The sequence below is a fragment of a genome, unplaced genomic scaffold (assembly GCF_019419815.1).
Source record: "Pyrus x bretschneideri cultivar Hongxiangsu unplaced genomic scaffold, Pyrus_bretschneideri_v1 Contig39, whole genome shotgun sequence".
In the NCBI taxonomy this organism is placed as follows: domain Eukaryota; kingdom Viridiplantae; phylum Streptophyta; class Magnoliopsida; order Rosales; family Rosaceae; genus Pyrus; species Pyrus x bretschneideri.
This window is the reverse complement of record NW_025999712.1, coordinates 119337-140044: the sequence shown is the minus strand read 5'-3', so window position 1 is coordinate 140044 and position 20708 is coordinate 119337. Positions and strand designations below refer to the sequence as shown.

General features: G+C 36.3%; 2 protein-coding genes, 1 long non-coding RNA gene and 1 other non-coding gene across 5 annotated transcripts; 3 read left to right on the top strand and 1 right to left on the bottom strand.

Annotated features, from left to right (window-relative positions):
- The first annotated feature begins 6710 nt into the window (after positions 1-6710).
- On the top strand, positions 6711-11919 carry LOC103963307 (ATP-dependent RNA helicase DBP2). Of its 2 annotated transcripts, XM_009376114.3 has the most exons (14): positions 6711-7050; positions 7227-7319; positions 7428-7592; positions 7688-7783; positions 7881-7955; positions 8357-8518; positions 8649-8729; positions 9290-9388; positions 9676-9771; positions 10165-10296; positions 10431-10505; positions 10816-10905; positions 11006-11080; positions 11237-11919. In XM_009376114.3, exons 1-14 carry the CDS (start codon positions 6751-6753, stop codon positions 11411-11413), a joined length of 1716 nt encoding a protein of 571 aa, XP_009374389.2. In that variant the 5' UTR covers positions 6711-6750; the 3' UTR covers positions 11414-11919. The 2 variants fall into 2 exon arrangements, with proteins under 2 accessions (XP_009374389.2, XP_009374390.2); XM_009376115.3 differs by lacking the exons at positions 11006-11080; positions 11237-11919 and having other exon boundaries at positions 10779-10905.
- A 679-nt stretch (positions 11920-12598) lies between these two features.
- On the top strand, positions 12599-13197 carry LOC103963308. Its single transcript, XR_669688.3, has 2 exons — positions 12599-12742; positions 12942-13197. It is a non-coding gene; the product is annotated as an uncharacterized LOC103963308 (long non-coding RNA).
- Positions 13198-14073: 876 nt separating this feature from the next.
- Positions 14074-14146, top strand: TRNAR-CCU. The gene has a single exon. It is a non-coding gene; the product is annotated as a tRNA-Arg (tRNA).
- Positions 14147-14506: 360 nt separating this feature from the next.
- LOC103963309 (protein NETWORKED 4B) lies at positions 14507-19437 on the bottom strand. The gene is made up of 4 exons (XM_009376117.3): positions 19124-19437; positions 17902-17963; positions 17342-17453; positions 14507-16720 (listed from the first exon to the last, which is right to left on the bottom strand). Exons 2-4 carry the CDS (start codon positions 17914-17916, stop codon positions 14823-14825), a joined length of 2025 nt encoding a protein of 674 aa, XP_009374392.2. The 5' UTR covers positions 17917-17963; positions 19124-19437; the 3' UTR covers positions 14507-14822.
- Positions 19438-20708: the final 1271 nt, after the last annotated feature.

Here is a 20708-nt window from a genome sequence, read left to right as displayed (position 1 = left end):
GTAACAACTTGTCACTTAGAGCATCTTCAAATAATGTGTCAAATTTTAAACATCAAAATGATATTTAATAGCTTATGTGGCAATTTGACATTTTATGTAATATTTTGCTCCACCCGATATGTCAAATAATAATGTTATTTATTAAATTTTTTAATTTTTTGTGGGGTTCAATGATTAACACAACCAATCAAAAACTTGAAAAACACAACAACATTTATTATATATTATATTAATTTATTAAAACTTTATTTAATAAATTTGACATATGCTGTCAAATTTGACAGCAAAAGACTTTGCCTTCAATTAACTCAGCGCCACGTAGGAAATTGAAGGCTCGATTGGAGAGAATTTGCTGTCATTTTTTAATGTTATATACCTACATGGATGTTTTCGCATCTCCTTTGGAAATGTTTTTAAACGCTTTTTTTGCCAAATTTTAATACGTGTGAAATTAAATTGATACATGCCCTAAACCATACAGGTGCAAAGCGTGTTCTGCCCTTAGAAATAAGAGGCATTATTACGGCAATTAGTTTTATCAAATCCATTCCAAATAAAGAAAATGCTTACCATGCATTTTTCTCCACAATTCAATGCACAAAGGAAATCTGGTTTAACTAAGAAAAAAATAATAGCATATATAGTATATTAAGTTGGTTTGCAACAATATATGGAAATTGATATTTACACTTTATAATTTATTTTTTTTGCCTTTTTAGTCAAAATAGTTCATAAGATTCGCATAACTCCTCACTTTAGTCATTGAGATTTAAAATTGATAGAACATGTCATTGAATTTGCTCATCATTAATTATTTTGGTTCTTCCGTAAAAAATCTTCATTAAATAATTGAAAAAAAATGACAAAAAATACTCTCAATTTTTGTTGAATCATTTTCGCCTATTGTTTAGCAAAGTAAGGGTATTTTTGTTATTTTGTTTCTTATTTAACAAATATTTTTCACAAAATGATTAAAATGATTGATGATTGACAAACTCATGGACCACTTCTATCGATTTCAAATCTCAGTGACAATTTTTAACTAAAATGCTGTTTAAAAAATTATTATTATTAAGGGAGGGGGAAGGGTTCGAAAATATTACAATAATTTAGGATATGAGAATTTCAAACCCCAGACGCATAGATGAAAACCCAACATTTTATCTACCTATATTCGACCATATGTACTTATCCACTACAATATTGGGCTTCTACCCAGCATCTCATCATCTTGTATTTGTCCCTCAAAAAGAAAAAATTGCACGAAAAATAAACTACACTTTGAGAAGACACTCTAAGAAATGCGTCATGCTAGTTATCTCTCGAACAATATTAGTGAAAAACTGTCCTTTAAGAAGTGCAAAATGATTTTTTTTTTTTTTCAAATGTCAATAACAATTTCATGTGAATCATATGATACACCTCAATGAAATAAAAAATAGAGTCATCACCGATGATGTGATGGCCCTTAAGAATTTGAAGGAGCAATTGATTGCTTGGATATGCAGTTATCTTTTTTGCTTTATAAAAACAAAGTCGTATTGCTTACTCAAATGACGTTGGACTTTGTCCATAAATCTATCTCAAATTCTCAAATATCAACTTCTATTATTTAATTATTATTTTTAAAATAATCTCTTTCTCCACCATCCTTAGACAACCCTGGTCAACTTTAAGAGAAATGTTTCTTTTTTTCTCAATTGCAGGGCTCAACGGCCCATGCGGTTCTACTTCGTTCAATATGTTGTTGTTTATCATGAGAATTAAATGACTATATGTAAGAGAGGCTTGTTAGGATTATAAATCATAAATTGCAGATTTAAGAAACTTCGCATTGACTTATAAGTAGTGTTTAAAATATTAATATCGTTGGAAATATTGATAAATATGCAAATTTATAGAAATATCGATATCGGTTGATTTTTATAGAAATAACAGAAATTTGTTAAAAAACGTGGAAATTAAAAAAAAATATTAAGGAATGTCAAATATTGGTTTAAACGAAATATAAAATTTTCTTCGATATTCAACTGATATGTTTAAAATATCAACAAAATTTGTCGATATTAGTCAAAATTTAAGAGTTTATCTGATATGGAGTGAACTTTAAACTTCACTTTCCGTTTCCATATCTTTCTTTGATTTTTTTCGATATTTTCATAGAAATATCGATCGTATTGAAGAAATTTCAAACACTTGCTTATAAAGAATTAAGTCACTTCTTCATTCTCGGTTAGTTTTAAAATGAAGCCTCAATCGAAAAATATTTCGAACTTTCTCAGCTAGGTCAAACGGAGCCTGCCCGTTTACGTCAGCATGGCCGGAAAATCATACGCAAATGGAAGACTAGTGCTAACTTCTCGACACGAAAGTCTTATGGCACTCAAACACGCACAAGGCACAGCCTACGACTTCAAATGAAAGTTTACCATACGAAAACAGATAATATAACTTATTGGGAGAGACAAAAAAAATATATGTCAATGCACTTTCAGATCTTCTAGCATTCCTAGAATATTTAGACGGCGTCGTATTAGGTTGCCGTTAAATTAGATTTGACGGGGCGTGGTCGTACCTTATGCTAATCATATTACCTTCCCTAATTACATGCGCTGCCTACCACACCATACCATCCAATTCCTTGCGCGTTTTGCATATGTATTGCTCTCTCACCTTACATCTTAGACTCTTCAACATTTCTACGAGAAATTTTTAATTGTGACGAAAATATAAGTGGTATATCACGTGTTTTTATGTAAATGATGGGAAATTTTATTTTTTAAGTTAATAACTTTTTAACACATACATCGCATCATTTAAATAATGACACATGATGTATCATCTCATGTGTCGATTACACTGAAAAATCTCTCCATTTCTACCTATATTTGTGATTTTATGCGCGCACACACACAAGAACAACTTGTATGAGCAATAAATCATAATATTTTGGTCCTTACTTAGTTGCAGGAGCGCAGAGGGCTAGTTTGGGCTAGTTTTCGGGTTGCTCTGTGTGTGTGTGTGTGTTTTTTTTTTTTTTTTTTTTCAAAATTGTTTTTGTTTTGGTGTGAGAATAAATAGTTGTGAAAAAAAAGGTAAGTGTTTGGTAAAAGATAGTGCCAAAAGTGCTTTTAGCCAAAAAAAAAAAAAGGGTAGTAGGATTATCAATATGTAAGTTTTATTTATTAGTATTGCTTACCTGCTTCCAATGAAAGAAATGCTTTTTTTTTGAGAAAAATATGTAGAGTTGCTTCTGCTCTATGTTGTTTTGGACCCGTGATTGTGATTTTTATTTATTTATTTATTTTTTTTTGTCATCTACCAAACACAAAATTAAGGCCTCAGGTTTTATAAGAAGCTACTTTTAAAAATATTTAAGCAACCCTAAACCATCTCTAATTAAACCATTAGGGTAATGTAGCATAATAATGACTTTATTATACGTTTTACGAGTAACGTGAAAAATGGAGACTTGCTCTTTCATAAAACAGTCTTAAGTAGGATGAGCGTATGCGAGGACAATTGATTTGTACTCTACCACTTTTCATAACGAAACTATTAAACAAAGAGACATACTCTTTATAAAAGTGGAGTGGAGTAGAATAAATAGAGTTTTAACGAAAAGCTCACGGTACTGTTCATTTTAATGAAAAATCATATTTTTACATTAAAAAGTCAATTCTGGTACTGTTTACTTTACCATTTATTTTGTCCTTATCGTTAAAACTCAAAAATTTTAAACCATTTTCATTAATTTTCCTTAGAATTAAAACGTAAACACACACACTTTCTCGTGAAACACTTTCTAATGCGAGCAACACTTGGTAAAGACAGGTAGACAAGATCAAGGAAAAACTCGCTTCAATGGAGTTCTTGTATTTCTTTATTTCGATCCTTCTCATCAGCAAATCAAAATTTAATATGTAATTGGAATATTCTTATTTCGACTTTAATAAGATATACAAAGGACATTTAAAAAAAAAAAAATCGTAAGAAAATAAAAGATATGCGACCGTTTGAGTCTATAATTTTGCGTAAAGACAAATACAAGGACTTGTCAAGGAGGCCTAGTGCTTAACTGTAGTGGGATACCACCCCCAAGGAGGTGGATTGTATACCCTCTCATTTCCATACTCTTCTCATATTTTTCTGTTTGCATAATCACGGTTAAGTTACGTCAACATTTTATATTCCTATTACTTTTTATTTTATTATTTATACAAAAAATTAATATAAAATATTAACGTGACTTAACCGTAACCACACATCAGAAGAGAATATGGAAATACAAAGGCAGACAATCCACCTCCCACCTCCAAAATATAAATATGCACCTTATGAGGACATAAATTAATAATTAATTTTAATCATCGAAACTAAACATCACTAATCAAATGAGGTTAGAAGGAAGAAGAAGATAGATCCAAATTTGTGGATTGGTGGTGAGGACAAGTTCCAAGGCTTTCATCCCATCTCACCTACCACCATTGAAAAGGATGTTCAGTACAACCAATGACACGCACTTTCTCAAGCTACCTTCTCCCCAACCATTCTCTTTTTTTTTTTTCAATCACCAAAATCATCCACGTCATCTTTATGTCAGTTGCTACATCATTAGTTATTATTATTATTATTTTATAAGAAATGTTAAGAAGACTCTTTTAGACGTATGATTATCTCTGTACTCATGAACTCAACTTCATATTTTTGGTACAATATTTTATGGGGTAATGTCAGGATGAACAAATTGTTAAACAAAACTTTTGCTCAAAACAAATGATGTGATTGTTGATGATTGAATTATTAATTAAGTATCGATTTTAACGTGTTTATATCATATTGGTGACATATCTGTTGGTTTACAAATTTACTTTAAATTTTTTGTCTCCCTAACATTATTCTATTTTATAATATTAGCATGAAAATTAACATTGATGTGTGAGGTAGCAGATAGTCCATCGAGAGTTTCGCTTTCAGATAGTCTCTTTTTCAATATTAAAAAGTTAAATAGAACAATGACCAACATATGATAAGGTGTATGACGAACATATAACATAGTTTATGGTGGTGAGCAAAAATGCACTTATTTTATTATAAAATTATTATTCTTTGTATCATTTATTTAATAAAGATAAAACTCACGTGATGATACAAATGTGATTAGCGTAACATTACTTCTTCTTTTTTATATTATCCATAGACAGTTTCACGGATTACAATCACATGTTAAATATAAAGGAATAGGAGCCCACAGAAATAAGAACGATTACAACGAGGTGGCTTCTCTCATAAATACTGTGGGAGCAGCAAAACTAATTAGGTTTGTCTCACATCGTGACATGCCATGTGAGCCTCAATACAAGTTTGGCTTCTAGCGATGGCATCTGCAGTGGTTTATGTGAGTTTGATTTATGTATATATAGGAATTAAAATATAACACAATTTTTACAACATTGTCGGTTTGAGCGAGTTAAGTTCTATCTATTAATTGTGAGATTCATCTAATTCTATATTTGTATTGGTTATTTTCGTTTCTCTCTATCAGACTCAATTCATAGGCCCGACATATGTGAAATTGGAATCAAACTCAATTCCTTGTCCTAATATAGTGGAAGACGTAATGTGCTTGATGTGATTCGCATTTCAACCTCATAGAGACAGATGCTAGTGAGCACATGAGCTATTGATGTGGCTGAGAGCTCTCACGCTACTTATTTATAGATATGCTTATAAGTAAGTTGTGCGAAAATGGGTCGTTGACCTTTAGGGTTTGCAAACCGACGATAAAATCAAATTCAATAAATCAAGTGGACTGATTGGTTGTCTGCTTGTAGGTTGGGCGTTGAAAATCAAAGAAGGGCAATCACTTATTCACGTGACCAAACAGTCTTCAAACCAAAGGGTCAAGTGAGAAAATGGGAGACCTTGATTCTCCTATAGCTTGATCATCAAGGGCCACAAATTCCTTATCCTAATATGGAAGACGTAATGTGCTTCATGTGATTCACATTTCAACCTCATAGAGACAGATTCTAGTGAGCACATGAGCTATTGATGTGGCTGAGAGCTCTCATGCTACTTACTTATGGATGTACTCATAGGTAAGTAGTGCGAAAATAGGTTGTTGGTCTCTAGGGGTTGCAAACCGACGATAAAATCCAATTCAATAAATCAAGTGGACTGATTGGTTGTTTGCTCGTAGGTTGGGTAATGAAAATCAGAGAAGGACAATTACTTATTCTCGTGACCAAACAGTCTCAAAACCAAAGAGTCAAGTGAGAAAATGGGAGACCTTGATTCTCCTGTAACTTCATACTCAAGGGCCACAAGTACCTAGTAATGGCCTTTTAAGGGTAATATTACCTCAAAAGACGTACAATGAGGTGGCTCCCTTTGGAGTCAAAATCCAAATTTGGTTCCAAATAGAAGAGGAGAAAGAAACCTAATTCAAATGTGGGTTGAGTCCGGCCCAAAATCATAAGAGGACCCAAACGACGCTGTTATTCTGGCCCAGAAATATGGACTGAAATCTAAGCCCGCAATGACCCAAAAGGGCCCACAACCCACAGAGGCCCATGCTAGCGAGAGAGTGAAAACATTTTCGTGGTATGATCCTTTCGATTGAGAAAGATTGGCCAAACACGCACCTCTCGTTTTTCATATACTCACTCACTCCACCAACAGTCGTCGACGTCGTCGCCGTAAAATCAAACACTCTCTCCGATTTCCGAGAAAACTCTCCGCAAAACAATGTCGTACGTGCCTCCGCACCTGAGGTCGAGCTCACGAACCACCACAACCACCACCACCACCACCACCGCCAAACCCTCGTCCCGAACCCTAGACGATCAGAGCAAGCTCTCCTCCTCAAACTCTCACATCAACAACGATAAGTCGTCCGGTGCTGCTTCCTTCTCCAGCTTCTCGCACTCCAATGCCTCCTCCCGCTGGAGCTCCGGCGCTCTCTCCCAGGCCAGCAGAGCTCGCCCTGACTCCGTCGTCCCTCAGTGGAAGCCCTCCGACCGCGTCCTTGGCATGAAGCCTGAAATGGTTCGACGGTCATCCAGTTATTTCCTTGCATTTTCTGAATTTTGTGCAATTTGCATTTGCTTAGGGTTCTTGCTACAGCTAATTTCACAATGTCAGTCAAATTTCTGTTTGTTGACTTTATCAGTCTGTTTATATCGCCATCATTAACTGAAATTTACGGAATTACATGCCTGTAGATTGAAGAGGTTTGCTTGCGGCTTAATTTGGATGTATCTGTTAGTCCCGACTCTACTTCTGCTCCGGCACCGATTGAGTCTTTCACAGATATGGTGAGTCGTCTTTGTGTTTTATCAATCAGATTTTTTACTTCTATTTTTGAATTAGCCTAGTTTGTATATCCATATGGATTAACGGACGTGTCGTTCCTCTACTCTCAGTGTTTGCACCCTAGCATCATGAAGGATATCGACAATCATGGATACACTACACCAACATCCATTCAGGCTCAAGCTATGCCAGTTGCCCTCAGTGGGAGGGACCTATTAGGCTGTGCTGAAACTGGCAGTGGGAAAACTGCTGCATTCGCCATTCCCATGATACAGGTCTGTGTTCCCGTTATTTAGTATTCTTATGTAGTCTGGACTATATGTGCGTTTTTGGTTTAAGGCATGTTTTAATTGTCATTTTCGATGTACAGCATTGCTTGGCTCAACCTCCTGTTCAGCGTGGTGATGGACCACTAGCTCTGGTATTGGCTCCGACTAGAGAGCTTGCCCAACAAATTGAAAAAGAGGTGATCTAAGCTGCAAAAGATCACAATGAATTTATCAGTATATGATTGTTAGTCTGGAATTTATTTCTAAGTGCTAAGTTATATTGTGGTTTTGCAGGTCAAAGCTTTTAGTGCATCTCTCGAGTCCTTCAGAACTGCAATTGTGGTCGGTGGAACCAACATTTCTGAGCAGGTAATTGATTTGGGGGAATAACTGTACATTTTATTTCAATAATTGTTCTTGATCTTCTAGGTGTTGTGACTCTGGAAATTCGTTAGTGCTTGTCGTTCTCTCTTGGTTTTGATAATGCCTAGGTGTGGGCTAGGGTTTGAATCAATGCTTCTAGTGTTATAGATTCTTAGGAACGTATGTTTCTCCCTAATGCCCCCCCTCCACCCTCCTCCCCTCTGACCTGTGGTATGAAAAGAAAACACTTAACCTCATACCTCCCTTGATTTCTCATGCAGTAAGACTGAGACATGCCTTTAGTGCAATGTTTTTTTCAATTTTATGTCATTTTACGGAATATATATATCTTATTAGTCTCTGCTAATACTTGTTTTGTTGTGTATTTCTACTGGATGGATTGACAGAGGTCTGAGCTACGAGCAGGAGTTGATGTAGTGGTTGCCACTCCTGGAAGATTTATAGATCATTTACAACAAAGGAACACTTCTCTCACTAGAATTTCTTTTGTTGTTCTAGATGAAGCTGATAGAATGCTTGACATGGGATTTGAACCGCAGATAAGAGAGGTATATTGTCTCAACTTTTGACGTGAATGTGCCTTTTACTTTCTATTTCTTTTTCCTTAAAAATGGAACAACTATCTGATTCCCTGTTTAATTCTGAAATGATATGTCACATATTTTGATGCCATTTTAGGTGATGCGGAACCTTTCTGAAAAGCATCAAACTTTGCTGTTCAGTGCAACTATGCCTGAAGAGATAGAAGAATTAGCTCAGGTAAGGTTTCCACTTGATTACTTTCTTGTACGAGCTTTTATGAACATTATCATAGTTAATGTAATGAAGTAATTCTATTCATAGTTTTTGTAACTAAATAAGGGAAATGTGTCACTGTGGTTCTTTCATAGAATCAACCTTCTCATTTTACAATCTTATGTTTCTATGGCTTATTTTTCCTGTATGTTGGGTCTGAGAACCTTCTCTCTTTCCTGTGACATATAAGCCATTAGCTCTTGTTTTGGTGGTAACATAATGTTATTTTCTTGCTCTGCAACAGGCAGATTGGTATACAGACCTATTTATCGCTTTGCTTACCAGATGGACATATTACTAACTAGACAATCTTGATTGTATGAATAGAAACTAATGCATTATACCTTTAGTGCAACGTAGTTTTACACCAAGTTTGAAATGAATTTGTAGTTTGTTATTTTCTAATTTACCAAAACTGGTATTGGAATACCTTTAAGATCATTATGCTAGCTTGCTTTCTGGTTTAGTTAAGACCTTCATGCTCAATTTCAGTGAAAACTTATTCTAGCTTTTATTGTCTTCAGGAATACTTAACTAAACCTGTGCAAGTGAAGGTAGGAAAAGTGAGTAGCCCTACAGCAAACGTAACTCAGACTTTGGAGAAGGTTCCTGAGAGTGAGAAGGTTGGTTCACCCAGAATAAGCAATATTGGTTTCTCTGCATTTTTTTAAATTCCGCAGTCTGTGATATTATCTTTTCTTTTTCTTTCCTTTGGGGTGGGGATGAGGTTTCTAGGAATTTAGTGCTAGACCTATGGTGTGGAGAGTTGTTCTATGTATATTTGCCACTCCCTGCGTATTTCTGTGCTTGATGATGATCTTATCATCTTTGGGTAGCATATTTCGCAGATCTTTTACTGGGAGAGTTCTTGGCCTCGTTTTAACTTGACAATTGTGCCTTGTCTGTATAGACTGATCGGCTTTTGGCTTTGCTCGTCGAGGAGGCATCTAGGGTTGAAGGAACTGGCCATCCCTTTCCCTTAACTATTGTATTTGTTGAAAGGAAGGTACATTATGCTTTATACTTTATTGTTACTTGATTATGACTGGCATCATTTCAAGCTTATAATTAATGGTGATGGGTTTAAAAAATTGATGGACAAGTTCCTGCATTGCTTGCATGTCTTCCAAACCTCTATATTGTGACGGCAAACTCATTTATGATTTGGTTTAAAGGTCATTATCGTGAAATTTGTATTAGTGAAAAGTTTGTGCAAATTCAATTTGAAGTCTTTCCTGTTCTTAGTGCAAGATGCTATGCCTTGCTTGCTAAACGGAAAAATTAATAATCTGGTGTGACTTAATGTTCTCTCGTTACTAACTCTTTTTGTGAGGCTCTGCATTTTACATTTGTATGGCTCATTCATGAAATTTGACATTGAATTTGGGTGTGCCTGTAGACGAGATGTGACGAAGTTGCTGAAGCTTTGGTAGCACAAGGGTTGCATGCAGTTGCTCTTCATGGTGGTCGTACTCAAACTGAACGAGAGGCTGCTCTACGTGATTTTAGAAAAGGCACTACCAGTATTTTGGTACATGCACTGCCTTGTGGTCTATTAATTTCACATTTTCTTTATATCTGTTCATCTTTGTCTGATTCTGCTTGAATATAAGGCAGCTTTAACATCACCAATTATCAAGTGTCTGATTGAGACCATGTGTGTAGGTCGCCACTGATGTTGCATCTCGCGGTTTGGATGTCTCAGGAGTTGCACATGTTGTCAATTTGGATCTTCCAAAGGTATAGCTGGTTGCAATGGAAGGCCTGCCTCTTGGTTCATTTATATCTGGAATCCACTAACCCAACTTAGAAGCTTATCTGAAAATTGGCTATAATTTAGGCAGCTCTTATCAGAGTTTCATTTCCGCCATTGTCCTTAACAAATAGGTGGTGACCTTTGGTATATGAATAGCGTCAACTTGTGATCATAAGTCTGTTTGCTATCATAGTATCATGTGATAGCATCTCAATAGCCTGGTCTTTTCAGTTGCTATTAAATTTGTTGTGAAATAGCAAACCTGAAGCTTCAGTTATGGCTACCTCAATATAGAGCATGGAAGATTATGTGCACCGGATTGGAAGAACGGGAAGAGCAGGATCAATGGGACAATCTACTTCCTTTTACACTGATCGTGACATGGTACCTTGCTCTCCACCTTTTCTTATTGCTTCTTCTCACTATCTCTCTTCCATTAGCAGAATATAACTCTTCGTTCTCGATTATCGATGGCACACTGTAGTTCCTCGTGGCAAATATAAAGAAAGCAATATCAGATGCGGGATCTGGGAATGCTGTGGCTTTTGCAACTGGGAAGGTACTAATTCTGAGATATGCTATCAACGGACATTGCTTTTGCATCGTTCTAGTGCACAGAATTTCTTTCTCATTTATAAATAATCTGGGTAGAAAGAACAGAAAATTTTTGTTTCATGTGTTTATAAGCTTGGCAATTTTTGCTATTGATTATCAGACTGCAAGAAGGAAAGAGAAAGAAGCAGCAGCTGCTCAAAAGCAAGCTAGGGTTGCCTTATCCAATAGCTCAACAGCGGGACCAGCATCAGCAAACATTGAGGATAAGTATCGGTTCATGTTTGCTGATTCGAACAATAAAAAAGAAGGTGCAGCAGATAGTGCTTGGGACGATTGATGAAGTCTACCTTCAGTGGGTTTTTAAATACAAGCAAAGATTCACTCGTGGGACTTCCAGATTGACGTTGGTAAGTAGTTTGTGTGGAAGCTAGAATAGAAGTGCCCGGACTTTCTCCCCCCTCCCTCGTTCCCTCGGTCTTCCCTCTTTGCCCATCCATACCTCATGGCCTCTGTCAGCTGTAAACGTGCCTGTGCTGCTTTATGCATGCTTGTCTTGCAACCTCGGTAAAGTGATAGAGGCGTGTTGCTTCTGACTTGAGGCTTGGACTACAAAGGTGCTGAACACGATTAGTTCCTTGTGCGTTGTCCGCGTTTCAGGTCTGTCGTTTACATTGTTAGTGTACCCAGAATCTGTACTAAGGATGAATGATTTAACGGATTTAGAGACTGTAAGGTTGGCTCATAGGTTTTCCGTTGTATATCTTAAAAATGAAGTTTTCTTGAGATGTTTGTATTGGAATGCAATATTTGAATTGATTATGGCTTCACTAGAGGCATATACAATCTCACGGTTTCGGTCCCATGCACGAAAATATGGGTTTAAGAATCGTTTCACTAACACATGAAATCAGAAGACCGCGAGTTTCTCCTTAAAATTTGTAATTAAATACCTCAAAGTTAGAAATCAGATTAATCAAGGGGCTAGTTTATTCGATTTCCATTTCTTTGGTTTGGTATTGTTGTGCTTTGAAAAAAAACTGCTTCAGCTCTGCTGTGAGAATAAGCTTATTTTTTATGCTTCACGATTTCAGCTGTTTTTCACCTAAAACTGTGAAAATAAGCTGTTTTTAAGTGTTTACCAAACACATTTTTTAGCTTAGTTTTTTTTTTTTATATTCAGTTTTTATAAAAACACCTCAGTATTAAACCGGTACTTACTTTCCCTAATTCTAAGTTCTCCGATTGCTTACTCATCTCATTTCTTCCAAATAAACATGCCGGAAAAGTAATCTCATCGTCATTGATTAACAAGTTAAGAAATAGTAGTTCACTCGATAGTTAGATTGATTGAGAGGCCAATATATAATATTTAGTAACTTTAGGGGTTCTTTTGTCAATTTAAAAAATACTTGGATGGGACGTGTAATTAGACTATTTTATAAATATTGTCTGCGACTTCAAACGCAGCGGCCTGTTCAAAGTCGCTTTTCTTTGCTGCGCGTCATCGTTGCTCCTCTGTTTGCGTTTGTTGTGAATTCAGATCCAAAAAATGGCAGGTGGACTCGCAGCACGTTTCTCGAAGCTCTCGATTCCCCAATCCTCCGATGTAAAGGCCGCCGCCATGTGGGGCGTTGCCGCCGGCACCGGCGCTCTTTGGTTCGTCCAGGTCTAACCCCTCTCTCTCTCTCTCGCTTCCCACTTCACTTCCTCTCATCCCCAATTTATTTATTTATCAAAAATCGCATATTTATTTATTCTTTTTCCCAGTAAATCCGTAGATTGAGCAACAGATTAGAAAACTTCAGAAACATTATGATTCTAATGGTTTTTCTTTTTATTTATTTTGATTTGCTTAAAATTAACAGCCGTTTGATTGGATAAAGAAGACATTTTTCGAGAAGCCTGCTGAGACTGAAGGCCAATAAATTTCACGATGTTGCTGGATCTAGATCCGTCGTAACGCAATTTTCATCGTCGTTTTCAAGTTTCAATGAGCCAACCAATCAGAGGAGAGATTCTAATTTCCCATCTGTTTCAATAATTTGCTTGTTTTAGAATTTCCAAGGGACTATTTTTTTTTTAATTGAATATTCTCTTTAAGATTTGGTTGTGGTTTTTGCTATCTCTTGCATATGAGTTTCCAATTTTTGACGTCATATTATTCTACATTCTGCATATTGTTTAATTGAGCTAGAATATAGTGAAACATAGAAAATCGAGCGCAGTAGCATTTCATGATTCACATAACCCACCTCATTTAGTGAGCTAAAATTTGGTGGTGGTGGTTGTTATAATCGTTTGGGACAGTTTATATACGAAGCACTTATCCTAAATGTTTTTGCTAAAAGTGCTTTTCTTGTGACATGTCGAAATTCTTACAAAAACTTCTAAGTGCTTGGTGAAAAAAGCACTTGGTGATGCTCATTGAAGAACAGCTTTTAAGGCCCAATAGTTCTTTGAGTTTTTTTTTTTCCTAGGCATAATCAAAGGTACGCTTTTAGTCATTTTAGAAATAATCTTAAACAAGCATGACTAACGTCTTGTATGCATAGCTAAATAAGACGCCGGGGTTAAAACAAATTTTATCATAATATTAGTGCTAGAAATTCTAAGGTTAATTTTTTTTTCGTTTTATGTTGAGTTTCGCGTGTTGAGCTAGTAGAAAATCGAGAGCGAGCAACATGAGCATAAATTCTTGGTTGGGGTTGCCTGTGCCTCTCCTAACGGGTTTGCATGCGAGTCCATAGAGTTTCACTCATTTTGAGCACGCCACTATGTGGCAGCCGTTTCCAATACTTTCTCCTACGTGAAAGGTAGTTGGATGTCGCACTCTTTATCTAAGAATTTCTCTTGCGTACGAGAAAAAAACAATGTAAGAGAATTGACATGATAACAACTTACCACATAGTCTTCCTCATGGGATCTTCCGAAGGTTTTGGGTCTAAGAACCATGTCAGACGTTTATAAAAATTAATGAAGGATTGTTGTCAACAACAAGCGCCTGTAGCTCAGTGGATAGAGCGTCTGTTTCCTAAGCAGAAAGTCGAAGGTTCGACCCCTTCCTGGCGCGAATCTTATTTCCTTTTCCTTTTTTTTTTGAGGTCAATTTGCAAAGTGTTAGCTAAAGAAATTCAACAGTTCAAAATTTAATTTAATTAGCTAAATATTAAAGTTTGTTTTTGACAATATATTAAGATCACTCGGTAATTTTTCCTGTTGATAAAACATTTGGTTGGCGTATATGCTCATAAAAAAGGTCATTTGCATTACACGTAATGAAATTAATAAAATTGAGAAAAATATGACACATATTGAAAGCCTAGGAGGCACAAAACCAAATAAAAAGTTCGGAGGGTAAAATGATAAGATCCAAAAGTCCGTAGGCCTTTTTTTCCCTAAATTTTAAATAGCAAATGAATATGTAGTCATGTGTCTCAAGTTTGCAAACACACTTTCAATTGTGCCAATTTCAACCCCAAAACCAAACACCAAACCAGAATTATCACGCAAATTTCTGCCCTCTCCACCATTTTTCAGGGCAAATTAGTGACTCAAATGGGTCCTTAAGACAGGACCCCTCTGCATCTATATGTATACTACACTACACAAACCTCACATTCATTCGACCATGAGAGATCATGGCCTATAGCTCATCACTCAGCTGGCCATTTCCGACCCCGATACAAAAAAAGGCACTCAAAAATTTATGTATTATACAAACGATGACAGCATGTTTTGTGTTTAGCTTAAGTTGCCAAAACTGGAATTCCCTTGTTTCCCATGCACGCCTGTCTAAGCCTACGGTATCCGTTCCTGTAATGTTCGAGCGAGAAGCATAGCTGCCTTATAGCTTCTCTTTTTTCTTCTGCTCCTTCCATGATCACAACTCTTTGCCTCTGAATCTCCTCTTCGAGTTCCTTTGCTCTTTCTGTCAGCTCCTCCACCTGTTTACGCTCCCCTTCAGCCCCGTTGAGCAGTTCTTGATGTTCCGTCTGCATATGCTGCAAGGTCTTGTTGATCTCATTGATCTGATCGTCTCTTGAACTCACCTCTGCCTGTAGTGTTGTGGCTTTGGTGCTGAGCTCATATCTTTCTGTTTTCATTGCATCAAGGGCCTTGTTTAAATTCTCCATTTGGTTGCTTCTCTCAAGGATGTCTGCCTTCAAATGTACGATCTCGCCATTCAGTCTCTCCTCCATTTCTGCTTTTCCAGACTTCATCTGTCTGATTTCGTCTTCCAACAACCGAGCACGAGATTCCCAGTCTTTAATTTGCTCCTCTAAACGTGTCCGTTCTAATTGCAATCGAGATATTTCAGCCTTAACCTGTGCTTTCTCGGGGAAAATCTTCTCCTCGGCATCAGACACTGCTATTTTCAAATCCATGACTTCATTATCCCTGTCTGTTAAACTATTTTTCAACCTTGAAATTCGTTCCTGCAGTTTGGACACCTCTCGTTTCTCTGTGTTGAACTTCGTTTTCCACGAAGAAATATCCTTGTTAGCAGATACAAGTTGACCCTGCAACCGTCGGATTTCCTCAGAGGCTTTATTACTCTCAAGTTGCTGTCTCAAACTTGCAATCTCTTTTTCTGAATGTTGAAGTCTATCTTTTGTGGCTCTAAGTTCTTTCATCAATGCCTCAATCTTGCTATCTGGGTCTTGAACTTCTCCCGACCCACCAACCCTTTTATGAATCTCTGACAATTCATCTATCTCCCTGTCTAGCTCACCCTCATGTATCTTGGCCTCTTTCGGTTTTGATAATTCAAGTGCGAGCTTAAGACCATTATTATGTTGCGGAGACTCTGGTTCAAGTGCAAGCTTAAGAACATTATTATGTTGTGCAGCCTCTGGTTCAAGTGCAAGCTTAAGACCATTATTATGTTGTGCAGACTCTGGTTCAAGTGCAACCTTAATACCATTATTATGCTGCGGAGACTCGTACCTTTTGAGCTTGATGTTCAACCTGGCAATCTCTTCTTCCGATTCCCGCAATTTTTCATTTGTGGTTGTCAGCTCCTGCTCATATTCTGCAATTTTTGCAGGAAATTCATCGGAATGATCAGGTTTTGTACCTGTGAATGAACTGTCTACACTTTCTTCCTGCAGCATCCGGAGCTTCTCCTTCACTTCACGAAGCTCAATTTCCAATTCAATTATCTTTCTCGTCTGCCCATGATCAAGACCATTTGACAAGGGAGTTGAATAATTGTTGACTGAAGAATCATCAGATTCTGGCTCGGAATCGGTTAATGAAGATGATTCGTCTCCCTCTTTCTGGTAATTATCTGAGCCGTTTCCACCAGGGCCAAGGAAGAAATCAAAGCCAGCAGCACGAGGGCCAGATTTCCGACGACCTAGTCTTCCAGGTTGGACATCAGGAGATGGCACTGCAGATGGGAGTTCTGAACCAATGTCAGAAAGGCATGAACTCTGGGATTGGAGATCTGAGGGTGCATTCTTCCGCAATTCTCCTGTCACATGATCATAACGTTCGGCCAGGGACCGGTACAAGCGATAAAACTCTTCAACATGAGCAATCAATTCAGGCCTCTTTTGATAATACATTTCTGCCTTTTTTGCAAATGTATCCCCATCCTCTTCAACCAGCTTCAACATCCGTTTGATGCTCCGATCCATCTCTGAGGAGAAAGCTCGTTTGGTCATTTTCATGAGAGGCATTTTGGTGAAAAATCGATTATAGCAATCACCACTTTAGAACTTTGACAAAAAAAATCAACTCTTTAGATATTTAAACATGCATAATTTGGAAAACCAACTTCCTCCACCGGTTTGGGTAGTTGGGGTTGAATAACCCCTATACCATTAGACCAGGAGAAGTAACACTAAAATTATACAACCGTAGTCCGATTTACCCATTTTAACCTTGCCTTCATTTAGAATGTGCAACAAGAAATCTTTGATAACGTATAAGAAGAAGAAAGCATTAGCTCAAAATAGTAAAACGAATCTGACTTAACCTAGAATTCCTCGTAAATAAGTCAAAACCAAATATAATACCGATGCTCGAATTTAGCTAGGTCAAGCTGAATGAAATCTTATAAACGGATTACTATTTTTTAAATTTAACCTAGGCGTAATATCTTTCATTTTCTATGAGAAACTAGATATGAAGCATAATATTGAGGAAATTCATCATTAGACATCTCTTTCCTATGCCTTTGTGGCATTGCATGCGACATCTTAAAAATAAATAAATACAAAAGTTACAAATTAGACCAAAAGAGGTGTTTGTTGCTCACCCTCGAGATTATCTGCAAGCCACTTAGAGTTCTTGGGACCGATGTGACTATCCCACCACCACGAATGAGACTTTCTTGATTCAAACCTCTGCATAGTCTTATTGGACTCAACCTGAAAGAACATCTGCTATTTAGACGCTTGACTCTACGATGCAAATGTTTCATTCAACACTAAACCTTCGTGATGCTAACAATTTGTGCTCTGATCTAGGTTTTGCATATATCATATTAGTATAAAAGTCACCAAAATGACATTCACCGCTAATAGTAAGCTTTCCTACTGCAATTTTAACATATTCATTTTTATTGGCATGTACCACTATCCCACCAACCATGTTTAAGTTGACAACACTCTTTCTATCCATAACATAATGCTGCAGCAGGGCTGATCTGTCATTCCGACTTAGTTTGACACGATCAAATTTAACTCAAATTCATCTGGACAATGTGATCATGGCATACGCATATGAATCGTTCGGTTCTCTAACTACAACAACATATCAGAAACTGCAGAATTAGCAAAGCTGGTGTTTGCTGGAATTCTGAATTTCAGTTCTTACCAAGGAGTTGGCCATTTGCTAATGTTGTTGAAACTTTGAGTTGATACTTTCGCTACAATAACCTGTGTCCCAAGCCCACATACAAATTAGTTCACAACATCAGTATTTACATCTAATGTCAAAAAATCGAATCAGAAGTTACACACTTCACCTAAATTGACAGAAGGAGCTCTCATACTAGGATAATAGTATAGATAAATTACCATAGATGTCTTTTTTCTTACTCAAAGATATTCTAAACTGCTCTAATCTATGGGAAGGGGAATTCGAACTTGAGTTGGTAAAGGTAGGCAAATGTCCGGAGAAAGGTAACGTTCTACTGTAAAACCAATTGGCTATATGGAGGAGAGTAACCCAACCTCTTGTAAGCCCTTGCAAGGTTTCTCTTTTCACTAACATAAGATTCTTTTACCTTCACATCTTGACAATGTCAACTGGCATAACTCATGTATGCTATCGTAGATGTCATTTACACACTTCATGAAAACAATGCCAGCAAAAGCTGGACTCCAAAGAGGGAAAAACAAGCCAAGTTCAGTTGGGCCTACAGAACTGGAAAGTGGGCCGACACACTGTTTTATGGGCCCATAAACTGTCCTAATAAAACAAGAAAAGGAATAAAGTAAAAGAAAGGAAAAAATCTGAATCTATAGGGGTTTGGTGGGGAATGAAAAGGAAAAAAATAAATAAATAAAAAATCTGAATCTGAATCCGCGGGAAAGGAATGCATATGTCGGAAACAAAGACAGTCCAGGCTCCAGCTAATTGCCCCACATCCCTCACCTTCCATTCCAACAGGGGTAAATTTGGTAGATGGAGAGTTAATAATTACTCAATTATATATTATATATAAATATCTTAATTTACCACCAAAGAAACAAGAAACAAGAAATTATAAATAAAAGATAAAAATTCAGCAATTATTATTGATCCTGAACTTGTAATCCAAATCAGAAGTGGCTGGAAATTGTATAGTTTGATTGTGAGTATACATGCATGTATAAGAACTTCAAGAAACCCGATAAATTGTAGACTTCAAGAAACCCGTGAACTTGTAAATTCTGATTTAAGCTAACTGCATGTATAAGAACTTCAAGAAACCCGAGAAATTGTAAATTCTGATTTAAGCTAACAAGCTAATAAAACCAGCAGAATCACATAAAGCAGCCATCTTTATGACCAAAATCAAATACCCAGATGGAAAATTCATTAAAATTCTCACCTTTGAGCTTTGTTCTTGCGGACTGAAGAGAACAGATCCCAGTGCTTGAAGGAAGAGAGAGAGAGAGAGAGAGAGAGGAGAGTGTTTGGGAAATGTGAAAATTTGGGTTTGAGGCTCCACTCCACAAAAGTTTCAAATGGGAAAGAGAGACAGCTTTTTTGTTCCCTTTTGATCTTGTTTGCTTCTTCTCCCAGCTCTCTCAAATGGAGCTGAGATTAGGAAAAGTTGTATGGAAAATAGAATGATTCAACAAAGTCAAAATCACTTATTTTTTTATTTGAATATTTTGGTATTTTTGGACAAGAAAATCAAATAAACAATTATGGTGTCTAATCACTTTGTCAATTGACAAAGTTCGAAGAGGCAAGGCACTAACATGTGACATGTGACCCTTCTCAACGTCCTGCATCGTTGCCCTATACCTGCCGTCCGTTTCAAAATTTACATTTTTTAAGGATATTCCTATTGATACTTTTTTTTTTTTTCTTGTTACACATTTTTTTTAATTATAGACGTCAGATCAAATAAATAAGAAAGATTAAATGACAAAATTAACAGTAAGTGTGTGACAAAATTAAGAAAAAATGTGTGAAAAGTAAAAAAAGGTATGTGAATAGCACCCATTCTTTTTAATTCTTTTGGTCAATAGTTTCAATTTTTCTTTTATTTTTGTTGGTTATTATTTTCTAGTTGACATAGAATTATCAAAATTCTATATGCCTCCTATCTTTATTGAATTCTTCCACTTGCCCTCACCGCCCAAAATTTTGATTTCTTCCAAATTTACATCAAGTATTAAGTTTTTGGTCCAATTGATGTGGACTCATTTTCCATCCCCATCTTTACTTAAGGCATCGTGGGATTAATAATCTGCATAATAATTTAATGTTGAATTTGTTCTTCACTAGAGTCAAATTTAATGTGGTTCAAATTTGTCTTTAGAGAAAATTAAATCTAAAACCTCTCACTTACAAGTAAAGAAGTATATCACTAATCTGTAGTACTAAATTATATAAAATGTCACATTTTTGTGTCATATTTGAGCACCACATGATATCCTTAGCATTACTATTTCTTACTCTATCCTCATCGATTAAATGTAGCCATCAGATTTTGTCTCTATTGGAAATCAGGAAAAGAAAAAAAGAGACATGATATGATCACTGACCAAACAATGGACAACAATTGTGTTAAGAAACATTATCCATAAGTCAGTCTCAACTCTCAATTATAGGAATTTTTGTTCCATAGCTACCTACGTAACACAACCCACTTGGTCTTCTAGTTCCTGCTTAATTTAATCACATGCAAAATGATTTATGAGATTGTCATAACTTATTACTTTGGTTTTTAAGATTTGATATCGATAAGAGTGGTCTCTGAGATTATCACCTTCATTTTGGCCATTTTGTGAAAAATCTCCGTTAAATTGAAGAAACCACCAATTCAAGTAGAGGAGTTGATTTGACAAAAAAATACCCTCAATTAAACGGAGATTATTCAAGAAATGACCAAAATGATTGACGGTGGATAATTTTAGAGATCATTTCTATCGATTTTAAATCTTAGAGATCAAAGTAAGAAG